Source organism: Heloderma suspectum, chromosome 2, assembly GCF_057233095.1.
Source record: "Heloderma suspectum isolate Gila_16-S chromosome 2, 16-S_ref, whole genome shotgun sequence".
NCBI lineage: Eukaryota > Metazoa > Chordata > Lepidosauria > Squamata > Helodermatidae > Heloderma > Heloderma suspectum.
In genome coordinates this window covers 168,551,997-168,564,477 of record NC_139459.1, presented here as the reverse complement: position 1 = coordinate 168,564,477, position 12,481 = coordinate 168,551,997, and the positions used below count along the sequence as shown (strand labels likewise).

General features: G+C 48.1%; 1 protein-coding gene across 1 annotated transcript in view; it reads left to right on the top strand.

Moving 5' to 3' along the window:
- LOC146353172 (venom factor-like) overlaps positions 1-6,651 on the top strand; it is a 149,671-nt gene extending 143,020 nt beyond the window's left edge. The window contains 2 exon segments of the mRNA XM_084835879.1: positions 5,373-5,511; positions 6,352-6,651. Of these exon segments, the coding sequence (XP_084692005.1) occupies positions 5,373-5,511; positions 6,352-6,493 (281 nt within the window). The 3' untranslated portion in view covers positions 6,494-6,651.
- The last annotated feature ends 5,830 nt before the right edge of the window (positions 6,652-12,481 follow it).

The following is a 12,481-nucleotide window of genomic DNA, read 5'->3' as shown; positions in this document are numbered from 1 at the left end:
ACATGGAAGTAAGTCCCACTGAGTTCAATGGGGCTTACTCCCATTTAAGCAAGCATAGGCTTGCAGACTTGGGGGACAGATCAGATGAAGGTAGAAGTGTTTGTGTGTGTGTGTGTGTGAAGTATACATCATGGGCTTTGTGCTCATTTTCTTGGGCAAGTTGTCTCTGAGCCTCACCATTTTGCATTGTTTGAAGGCAAATTTTATCTCCCTGAATTCCTTAAGCCTTTATATGTAACAGGTGTGTAATGCTTACTCCCATGAATACAGTTGCAACTTTAGGAAGAATAGGGGACAGATGAAAGCAGGCACTGGTGTGTGTGTGTGTGTGTGTGTGTGAGAGAGAGAGAGAGAGAGAGAGAGAGAGAGGCGACATTTTTGCAACTGGCTTCAATACATTTACTCAGTTTGCCTTTCTGTAAAGTGGGTTTCTGTTGCAGCAGAAAAATGTGGGTGTAAATACATGGTTTTGTGTTTTAGTTCTGCCTACCCCTAGCTCTGGCTACTGTTAGCTACATGCCCGCTGCCCCATCAGCCACAGTGGGCACCAGCTGCCACTGTTCTGGCTCAGTGGAGGAGAGGTTCCTCATAAAGAAAACTCTTCCTACTTTCTCAGCACATGGACCATGTCAGTAATTGCAGTCATTTGTCCTTCCTCTGGAAGAAGGTCCCACTCAGTTCCAGTCCTGTCTGATTTGCCACAACAGGGGTTTTTCAGGAGCTCTCACTCCTCACAAAGGCCAGGCTTTTTCTCTACTGTCTTTTATTGAATTAGGTAGGTAGGATGGGTGTTGAACTGGCTGCAGTTTGAATTGATTCCTCTTTATTTACAAAATTAAGCTTCAGGTTACTTTTCCCTCATCCACTTCAAAACAGCATCCAGCCCTTCATTCGGGACATCCACAGAGACACCCTTGGGTTCATAGATGAAACAGGGAGGTAGAGCTGCATGTCATCAGCATACTGCTGACAGTGTAGTAGCCTCAACCTCCAGATGACTTCACCTCACAGCCTCCTCTAGGCGTACCTGCCAATGCCACTCCTGAGTGCCAGAGAACTCTGGCAAGATCCACAGGAGCAGAAGTCATTCTAGTGAAGCCCCACTGGCCACAGAGACCATGATTCTCAAATCTCGTCGAGGTGGCCACCTGGCCTCTTTGGATAATCCCTCTTGCTCAGGAGCTTCTATCTGGAGTCAGTGTGAAGTGGAAGATCTTAGAAGCCTTCAGATATTCCAAGGCATCATGGACGCTATGCTGGAGTCCCATAGAGATTCCACCAATCACATTTACGAGATAACGTGGAAGACCTTCACACACTGATGCAGATAAAACTTATCTTACTCACTTGCAGATGTCACTGATGTACTGTCCTTTCTACATTCTGGGATCTCCCAGGAGCTCCGTCCTAATACATTTCAGACATCTGTCTGTTAAGACATCTGTCTGTTATCCTTAGAAGAAAACAGAGATCTTTGTCAGGTCACTGATATGTTACCTTTCTTTTAACAGGGCCTTGCTTTCTGAATCCACCAATAATGCACAGATTTCTGATATGAGACTTACATAAGATACTAACAGCAATCATGAAGGAGCTATCTGAGCCACTCAGATCAGTGCCTTTACGTATTCTTTCCTTCATGGTAGCTTTTCTCCTAGTTATCACATGAGCCAAAACAATTTCAGAACGAGCGTTTCTGCGCACGTAGGAGTATGTTTCGGGAAATCAGCATGAGCCAGAGCCAGCCGTCATTCAAAAGGTGAACACACTTTCCCTGACTCCTCCCTCCAGCTCCAATAAGGTGTGGGTTAGCCAAAGGCTCCCTGTTGATTGGTAGAACTTTCAAATCTTTCTAGAAGTTTTTAATCCCTGCCTCCTTGGCTCCTCCTCCACCACAAGTTCCCCAGTCTTCCTTTTCTGTCTGTTGAGGGCAGACGTATTTTCTGGAGCACAGTTTTCCTTTTTATCGTTTTCTTCAAGAGAAGTCAGAAGAGTGCTGCAACAAGGATGGAACAAGGCATTTCTCCCCCCACCTGCACCCCCAATTAAAGGAGGGACCCGATGCTGGGATGGAATGGCTTGGCCAGCGGCTCCACGTTCCCTGTTGCAGGGCCCATGCTGACACAGGACTAGAGGCCTTTTCTCCCTTGTGCCCATCCGCACCCCCAATTTAAGAGAGGACCCGGTGCTTGGGGCTGATCTTCATGGGAGTCTTTGCAGAACACAACCAGAGGAGAATTGTATGACACCCTCCCCCCACGCCAAACGGATTGTCTCTCTGGGTTTTTTGTGTCTCCCACCAGGGTGCCCTATTTAAGAGGGAACCCAGCACTTGGGATGGGGTTGCCTCCCTGCCCAGCCAGCCACAGGGCTGGGGTCAGGAACATGGATGGTCGCCACCACCCCATCTGCTGTCTGGCTAACTACCTCATGTGGTGGGGGGGCAGCAGCATTCTACTGCAGTTGCGAGCAGCCATTATTTCAGATTCTGGCTCCAAGCAAGTGCTAGCTGTCAATCCACTTGCTTAGTGATGCAGGCTCAACACCCTGCTTAGGGTAGGCGGCGAGAGACCCTAACATCGTGGGCAGCTCCTCGAGGCCTTGCCCTGATCTCCTCGTCTGGCCTACCATGGCAAACTCATTGGGACTCTCAGGCCTTTTGCACTGGCCACTTGTTTGCCCCGCGCCTTTTCGGGCCGTCTTCACAGAGGGCCTTGGGTAAGGACATCACCATCCCCTCAGCAGATGAGGCCCCACTGAAGGACTCTCAGGACTATGTAAGCTGGAGGCCCTGATTAATTTTGAGGCTGTGACACACTCTTTGAGGGCTGGTATTGCGAGTTTGTATTTTGCAGGGTTGGCCCTGTCCTGGTTGGACAGATTGAAGGAGGCCATCCCAGCTGAGCATGTCTTTGTGCACAGCATCCATGCGCACAAAGATCTCTATGTCTCTGGCCTTCCTGGCAGACATGTGTTTGCACTCTGTCACTCTTTCCACTTAGGCTGCAAATCTGGACATGGCAGCAAGGAGGCATCTCTGGCTTAAGAACTGTCAGATGGATCTATCTTCTAAGGCTAACCTAATGTGCCTGCCCTTCAAGGGCAGGTGGCTTTTGGGGTTTCTGTTGGACAAGATCCTTCAGGACCTGTCGAAGGAAAACAAGGTTGATTCCCATTTCCACAGGGAACAGGAATTAGTTCTGCCTTCTTTTTATCCGGACCCTGGGCTCCCATGCAAGAAGGCCTGGCATTCCCTGGATCTATGCAGGGTACGAAAGGTATACATTAATCGGACTGGGCCTTTTAGGGTAGATCAGGCTGTTTATTATTTTTGGACATAACAAAACAGGTGGGAGAATCTCAGCCCCCACTATCTGAAGTGCATCAAGGCCTCCATGGCGGAGGTCTATAAGGCGTCACAGTCCTCTTCACCTGCTGGGGTGGTGGTAGGGATGGGCAGATCACTTACCCTGCTCCGGGTGGGGGGGTCCGCAGGGGGGGCGTTCCTCCCCCCCAGAATCCATCCAGGCCAGCTCCACCCCGCCTTGATCCTGCGGAGCTGGCCGCCAGCTTCGCTTCACTGGCGAATGTCGGTACGGCCAGCAGCCATTGCCATGCCGTATTGCTGTAAGTCAGGCTCTGGACACAAATGGCATAGTGGGTGCCTTTTGCAGCTGTAAAGCTGGTAGCTTAGCCTAAATGCAGCCATATATAGAGGCCTATAAGGCGTCGCAGTCCTCTTCACCTGCTGGGGTGGTGGTGCATTCTACGGGGGGGCAGCATGGGCTCCTCAGTCCTGTGCCTCTTGGCACAGGACATGTCAGGGTGGAAACTGAACCGATAGAACCCCAGAGCAGTTCTGATTCTGAGGAGGATCAGCAATCCATGGGAGAGGAGCCCACTCATCCCTCACAGGCACAGCAGCTGGCAGAGATTCCTCCTGCCGGCATTCCTGAGATAGATAGTGATCCTAGCAGTGAGAAAGTGCGGGAACGGGGCTTGCTAGATGCTCGACGCAATGAGCGATGGAGGGTGTGGAAAGGAGGCATAGCACCTGTTTGGCACGCAAGCAACGGCCACCTCCCATGGACCCAAGGGAAAGAGGGAGGATCTCTCCCTAGCCCATAAGTTCTGGGTCTTCAAGTGACTCTCCTTCAAACGGGGATCAACTGCCTACTCGGAGCATAGGCTACTCTGCTGTTCCTTGCTTAGTTGCTGGTGATTAGCATCTGAAAGAGTCATTAAGTTGTAAAAGGATTAAAGCCTTGAAAAGAATCCTTTCGTCTGTGTCTTGAGTTGGCTATTGGAGTCTACTGAAAGAGGCCGCTAGGGCACTCCTGACAGGACCCCTCCCTGAGTTACTGTAACTTTGATATGTCCCATACCTTATTGGAGCTTGGAGGGAGAAGTTAGGGAGAAACATAGCTGTTACACTTACTGTGAGCTGTTGTTCCCTGACTTCTCTGGAGTAGCTCCAATCCCACCTGTCTGCTGGTTGTGGGGTGGTTGGTATGGGATACCAAACTCGTTCCACTACTGTGTGGGTGTGCTACATGTTATTCTCTCTGCTGTGCTTATGGTTTTTTTCCCTTACAGCCTTTGTTGTTTTTTGCGCTGTTGTCTTGCGGAGGGATGTTCAATAAATGGTTTGTTTCCACCCTTCTTATGGTGTCCCTGTCTCCTTATGAGGGCTGGTCCTTCCACTCAGAGTGGGGGGTGCAAGGCTCTTGGTCTTGTTCTTTCCTTCTGGAGTGGGTTCTCTCTAGGCTTTGCGAGTACTTGGACTGAGACAGATATTCCAGTCGGTCTCTTCCCCCTCAAAGACCTTACTGTTGAGATGACTGGCAATCCCATGGAGATCAGGGCTTTTATTACAATCGAGCAAGATATCTGGGAACAACCTCTCCTCGATTCTGACTACCACTGCAGTTGACAATTTCCTATACCCCAGGGGTGGGCAATTTGTGACCCTCCCGATGTTTTGGCCTATAACTCCCATCAGCCCTAGCCAGCATGGTCAATGGTGAGAGATGCTGGGAAGTTTAGGTCAAACATCTGGAGGGCCACAAGTTGCCTACCCCTGCTATACACACTTAACTGGTAGTAAGCCCCACTGAACCCAGTGGGCTTACTTCTGAGGAGGCATGCATAGGATTGCTCTGTTAGTAGCTACTATGTACTGCTAACAAGAACGTCCATCTTTAATAGTCCAAATTACAGTAGGAAACTGTAGAGCCAAGCTGGCTTCAAATGATAAAAAAAATCTGCCCTTCAGTCACGGATTAGAATTGCCCTCAACAAAGCTTTCAATATGCCTATGGCTTCACAGCCTGGATTCAAATGTCTCTTAATGTTTTATCTGATTCCTGCAGGGAGTGACATAAATCCACAAGGCAACAAGACCCGCAAATTTATCAGTCCCATGAAATGCAGGGAATCTCTGCATCTGGAGGAGAACAAGGACTATCTGATCTGGGGTCTTGACAGTGACATGTGGCCCACAAAAAGCGGGTACGTATTTCCTTTCATTCATTAGATTCAGACATCACTTTCTCCATTATAAGGTCCACAAAGCAGCTAAACATGAACCTACAGATAACACGTGTGTGTATCTCCCCCGGCCCAACCCCCATGTTTCCCCTGAGCTTGTTTTGCGGGAAGAAGCTCATTTAATACATATGCCTGAAACGCAATGGGTGAGCTTCTACAGCATACTCCAGCAGACAGCTGGACTGACTACAGCAGACATTTTCTAAGGACATAGACGGGGCTGACCTAACCATGAATGTAAGGCCCCTTTGCACACACCCGGAGTGATATAATCTGCACCATCTCTGTGCGGTTGGCTCCCACATAGCTCCAGAAAAGTAGAAAGCCATCTAGTTCACTTTTATAGTATGTTCAGATAGTTGCCACATGAAGCCTGGAGTACTGTGTACCCTGAAGCTCCATTTTAGTTTCTCTCTCTTAGGCTGGCTCTTCTTGGAAGATTGTTCCTCAACTTCAACCACCATCATCCCTTGAGAGAAATTAAAAATTCTAATATTAATCCCAACTTTATTTAGGATAGCTTCAACATACAACTTCATTTGGGGGCACAAGACTGGCACATCTCTTGGCCTCAGTGGCTGGCCGACCCTGAGATGCTCTGGCTGAGGTCCATTAGAGGGACCTTTCATTCCCTTTGGGTCTTATTTTAATAATCTAATAGGGAGGGAGAAACTGTGGTCAATGTGATATTATCCAATGTGCTGACGTGATATTGGTAGGCTTTTCCCCAGCACTCATGCTAACCAAGGTGCCTGTGAAGCTAAGAATCTAAAGTCCAAACATCTCCTCTCACCTTTCCAGGTTCAGCTACTTCATTAGCAAGGGCACCTGGATCGAGAAATGGCCAAATGAGGATGAATGCCAGGATGAGGAATACCAAGACCTATGCAATCAATTTACCCAATTCTCCAATGCACTGGGCCTTTTTGGCTGTCAGAATTAACTTCAGAAATGTCATTTGCAATAACTAACTCACATGAAGGTGGGTGTGAGCCAATATTGGGGAAACAATGTCCCTCCCAAAGTTTTAACTTCCTGTAGTTGATACTCTCCTATTTTCTCACCATATTGCTTATATATTAAACAGTTTCTTACTATGGCATCTTGTGTACATTATTACCTAACAGCCTCCCACCACCATCATCACCCCATGTACTCCACTAAAGTTACCTGGGAAGAGAAAGTGGTGGTTAAACCAAACTTAAACCTGTATTATAGATTAGCCCCGTTGACACCCAGGGCATGAAGATGGGTGCTGTTTTGACTTTTTGCTTCAGGCTTGAAGATGTCTAAGCTCGACACTGGCCACACCTCTTTTAGAAGGGCTATAACAGAACTGACCCTTCTGTTTAGGTCAGTTCTTGGCAACCAGGGCTAAGCTTTTTAACTGGGGATGAAATTATGTCAGCACATGGCCTATTTCAGTTTCATTTATAATTAACGTTTTACTGCATGTATTTTATATTCTAGCTAGATGTCCCAGTATGTTGTTATCATTTATCTTACTCCTCAGGCAGTGTAGTAATCAGAAATAAAGATTCTGGAACAGACCAAGGGTCCACCTATGTTTCCAACACATACACACACATCATTGTGTGTTGCCAGACCCTGGTATTTGGAAGTATACTGCCTATGATTGTGGAGATCTATTTTTTGCTGTTATGGCAAATGGTTCCATAACAGCCTCCCCTTGTTTCCCACCAAAAGTACTTCAGTTTTGTCAGGGTTCAGTTTCAGTTTATGCCTTCCCATCCAGCCACTCACCAACTCCAGACACTTGGACAGGGTTTGTACATCCACCCTTGCTGAGGATTTAAATGAAATTAGAGTTGCGTGTCATCCACATATTGGTGACATTGAACCCCAAACCTCCTGATGATAGACCCCAGCAGCTTCATTGTTGTTCAGTCGTTAAGTTGTGTCCGACTCTTCGTGACCCCATGGACCATAGCACGCCAGGCCTTCCTGTCCTCCGCTCTCTCCCGGAGTGTGCTCAAATTCATATTCGTTGCATCAGTGATGCTATCTAGCCATCTCATCCTCTGCCATCCCTTTCTCCTTTTGCCTTCAGTTTTTCCCAGCATCAGGGTCTTTTCCAGGGAGTTTTCTCTTCGCATTAGGTGGCCAAAATATTTGAGCTTCAGCTTCAGTATCTGTCCTTCCAATGAGCAGTCAGGGTTGATTTCCTTTAGGATGGACTGATTTGACCTCCTTGTAGTCCAGGGCACTCGTAAGAGAAGACTCTTACGAGTGCAGTCTAGGGCACTCGTAAGAGTCTTCTCCAGCACCACAGTTCGAAAGCATCAATTCTTCAGCGCTCAGCCTTCCTCACAGTCCAGCTCTCACAGCCATACATTGCTACTGGGAAAACCATAGCTTTGATTATACGAATCTTTGTCGGCAAGATGATGTCTCTGCTTCTTACTATGCTGTCTAGGTTTGCCATAGCTTTCCTCCCAAGGAGCAAGTGTTTTTAATTTCATGGCTACAGTCACCGTCTGCGGTGATCTTGGAGCCCAAGAAAGTAAAATCTGTCACTGCTTCCATTTCTTTCCCTTCTATATGCCAGGAAGTGATGGGGCCAGATGCCATGATCTTAGTTTTTTTAATGTTGAGTTTCAAACCAGCTTTTGCACTCTCCACTTTCACCCTCAACAAGAGGCTCTTTAGATCCTCTTCGCTTTCTGCCATTAGATTGGTATCATCTGCGTATCTGAGGTTGTTGATAATTCTCCCGGCAATCTTAATTCCGACCTGTGATTCATCCAACCCAGCGTTTCTCATGATGTACTCTGCATATAAATTAAATAAGCAGGGCGACAATATACAGCCTTGTCGTACTCCTTTCCCAATTTTGAACCAATCGGTTGTTCCATGTCTGGTTCTTACTGTTACTTCTTGACCCTCATACAGGTTTCTCAGGAGACAGGTAAGGCGACCTAGAGTCGCCTCTTGTGCTGTTGGAAAAGAGTGTTTGCTATGATCAGCGTGTTCTCTTGGCAAAACGCTATTAGCCTTTGTCCTGCTTCATTTTGTACACCAAGGCCATGCTTGCCTGTTATCCCGGTTATTTCTTGACTTCCTACCTTAGCATGCCAATCCCCTATGATGAAGAGGACATCTTTTTTGGGTGTTAGTTCTAGAAGGTGTTGTAGGTCTTCATAGAACCAATCAGCAGAGGTTGTTCTGAAGAGAAGCATCTTCGGCCTTAGTGGTTGGGGCATAGACTTGAATTACTGTGATGTTGAATAGTTTGCCTTGGATTCATACTGAGATCATTCTATCGTTTTTGAGATTGTACCCCAGTACTGCTTTTCCCACCCTTTTGTTGACTGTGAGTGCTACTCCTTTTCTTCTAAGGGATTCTTGCCCACAGTAGTATATATGATGGTCATCTGAATTAAATTCGCCCATGCTTGTCCATTTTAGTTGGCTGATTCCCAAGATGTCGATGTTCAATATTGCCATCTCATGTTTGACCACCTCCAGCTTACCTTGATTCATTGATCTTACATTCCAGGTTCCTAAACAATATTGTTCTTTACAGCATCAGACTTTCTTTTCACCACCAGACACATCCACAGCTGAGTGTCCTTTCGGCTTTGGCCCAGCCGCTTCACTCTTTCTGGCGCTACTTGGAAATACCCTCTGCTCTTCCCCAGTAGTATATTGGACACCTTCCGACCTGAGGGGCTCATCTTCTGGCGTCATATCTTTTATCCTTCTGATATGTTCCATGGGGTTTTCTTGGCAAGAATACTGGAGTGGGTTGCCATTTCCTTCTCCAGTGGACCACATTTTGTCAGAACTCTCCGCCATGACCTGTCCGCTTTGGGTGGCCCTGCACGGCATAGCTTATGGCTTCACTGAGTTACACAAGCCCCTTCGCCACAACAAGGCAGTGATCCATGAAGCTTCACATAGATGTTAAATAACATCGGGGAGAGAATAGAACCCTGTGGCACCCCGCAAGTGAGCAGCCAAGGGTCTGAAGTCTCCTCCCCCAGAGCTACCCTCTGGTACCTGCCAGAGAGGAAGGAACGGAATCACCGTAATACGGTGTCCCCTATGCCCAACCCCTCCAGGCAGTCCAGGAGGATACCATGGTTGATGGTATCAAAAACTGCTGAGAGTTCAAGGAGAACAAGGACAGAGCATTCGCCCCTGTCCAGAGCCCTCCCCATATCATCCACCAAGGCCATTTCTGTTCCATGCCCAGGCCTGAAACCCATTGAAATGGATCCAGATAACCGGCTTCTTCCAAGTGTGCCTGCAACTGCAACGTCACCACCCGCTCAATCACCTTGCCCCAAAACGGCAGATTCGAGACTGAGCGAAAGTTGTTCAAGTGTTGGGGATCCAAGGAGGGCTTCTTTAACAGTGGTCTTATCACCGCCTCCTTGAAGGCTGATGGCATCACTCCCTCCTCGAGGGAGGCATTCATCACCGCCTTGATCCCCTCTCTAAGTCTCTCCCTGCAGCTCATAACAAGCCAAGATGGGCAAGGATCAAGTAAGCAGGTGGTCAGCCTTAAAGATGAAAGCACTTTGTCCGCTTCATCAGAAAGATGAAGCTGGAACCGATCCCACACAGCCGGTCTGCCACTAGCCACCTCTCACTCACTAACTGTATCCACAGTGAATGGAATAGCACTCCAGATCTGGTCGATTTTATCCGCAAAGTGCTTTGCAAACTCATCACAGGAGGCCTTAGAATGCTCCATTCGTTCTGGAACAACTGGACCAACTAGGTTCCAGATCACTTGGAACAGCCTCCTGGGACGGCGCTCTGTGGACGCGATAGAGGCAGCATAACAATCCTTTTTTGCTGCTCTCATTGCCACATGGTAGGCTGAAGCTACAATTCTAACCCATGTTCGATTGTCTTTGGAGCGAGATTTCCGCCACCGGCGCTCTAGCCGTCTCACCTCCCACTTCAGAGCTCGCAACCATGGGGTGAAGAACCATGGTGCAGTCTGAGCTCTGTTCAGGGGGAGCGGGCATTTCAGAGCCACCCAGTCTAATGCCCTGGTGATTGTAGCATTCCAGCCATCGACCAGGGTCTCGACCAAGCAGCCGTTTGCATGCTCCAAAGAATCCCCAAGTGCAGTCAGAAATCCATTTGGATCCATAAGACGCCTGGGGCAGACCATCTTAATGGGTCCTCCACCCCTGCAGAGGGGTTGTGGAACCAAGGAGTCCAACCCCACCAAGTAGTGATCTGACCATGACAAGGGGGTGGTGGATATACCCCGATTTGCAGATCACTCCCCACCTCTCCAGGAACAAACACAAGGTCTAAAGTGTGACCAGCTACATGGGTGGGCCCAGTTGGAATAGGGTGCAGCTCCCAGGAAGCCGTGGTCTCCATTAAGTCCCAAAGTGCCCCCACGAGGATGGCTTCCGAATGTACATGGAAATCCCCCAACACCAACAAGTTAGGGGACTGCACATGCACATCAGAGACCACCTCAAGCACCTCGGCCAGGGAGTCTGTAGTGCAGTGGGATGGATGGTACATGAGCAGAATCCCCAGACTGCCCTTCGGGCCCAACCTTCAGTATATGCAATCAGCAACCCTGGTCTTCCGTATAGGGAGTCTGGTGAGGACCAAGGACTCCCGGTAGATAACAGCCACTCCCCCTACCCCCAGCCCTCGGCTGCTGCACATACAAAAATCCAGCTGGGCAAATGGCCACAAGAGTAGGACCAGTAGCCTCATCCAGCCTGGTATCTGCAATACATGCTGGGTCCGCACCCTCATCCAGCAACATGTCATAATGAGAGATGTCATATGGGCAACGGACCTGGCATTACGCAGCAGGAGACTAAGGCCAGAGGATGGAGTAACGCATCCTCCAGCCATCCTTCAGCTCTGGACAGGCCCAGAACAGGAGACAGATATTACACATCTTTCCCCTGCTCCCCTTACCTGGCATGGCCTGCCCCTAGCGCTCCACCAGCCTTTGCCACCTAGCCTCAATATATTCTGGCCCCCAGAATTCTCCCCACTGCCTCTGCCAGGTGGACACATGCCTCCCCCACTTCCACCTATCAGGTGGGCAACCCACCCCTAAAATCACAAACATAACGCCATAAGCTCCAACAATTTTTTAAAACTACAACCCAGGCCCTCTGCTCCCTTGTGGCTCCCCTGAGTGGCCCACCCAAGTTAAAAGCCTACACAGATGGCTATATCCCACCCTTACTTGGATGGCGCTTATCTTTCTCCACCCCTGACTCTCACTTGGGGGGGTGTCTCCACACACCACAAACGTCCCTCACTCAGGCTCTCACCCGGTAAAACTCCTCCGTGTGGCATAAAATGCTAGCAGTTCTGTCTCCTTGTATCAAAAGTAGATTATGAGTTATTTTTTCTGATATCCCCACATCCCGGTACCATAAGTTCAAACTGTCCAGTTTTTTCCACTGCTGTGTAATTGTATGGTGAGTGGCAATTAACAAGAATGATAGCAAATCTTCACATTTAATACTTCCATTAGATCTTTTATACAGATTGGCCCAAAAGTAGGTATACAGTATAGTTTATTTGCATTTTATTACATTGTTTATTACATTTACATTTATTTAACACTGTTTACTCTCGTAAGTGCTCGAAATGTATTCCATCAACATTGCAACATTCCTCGAACCTGTCCAGAACACTGTGACACACAGTATGACACAAATTCCGGTCCGCATCAATGTCCATAAATGCTTCCAAGATGAACTCTTTTAATTCGTCCACTGTCCGGGAATTCCTCTCAAAAATCTTATTCTTTACTACGCCCCCCAAAAAGAAGTCCATTGGTGTTAAGTCGGGTGAACGTGGCAGCCATTCAATGTCATTTTGACTCTACCCACACATCTTCTACTCACACATTCTCTCCCCGTCCCATCAACATTCTAAACAACTGTATACCTACTTTTGG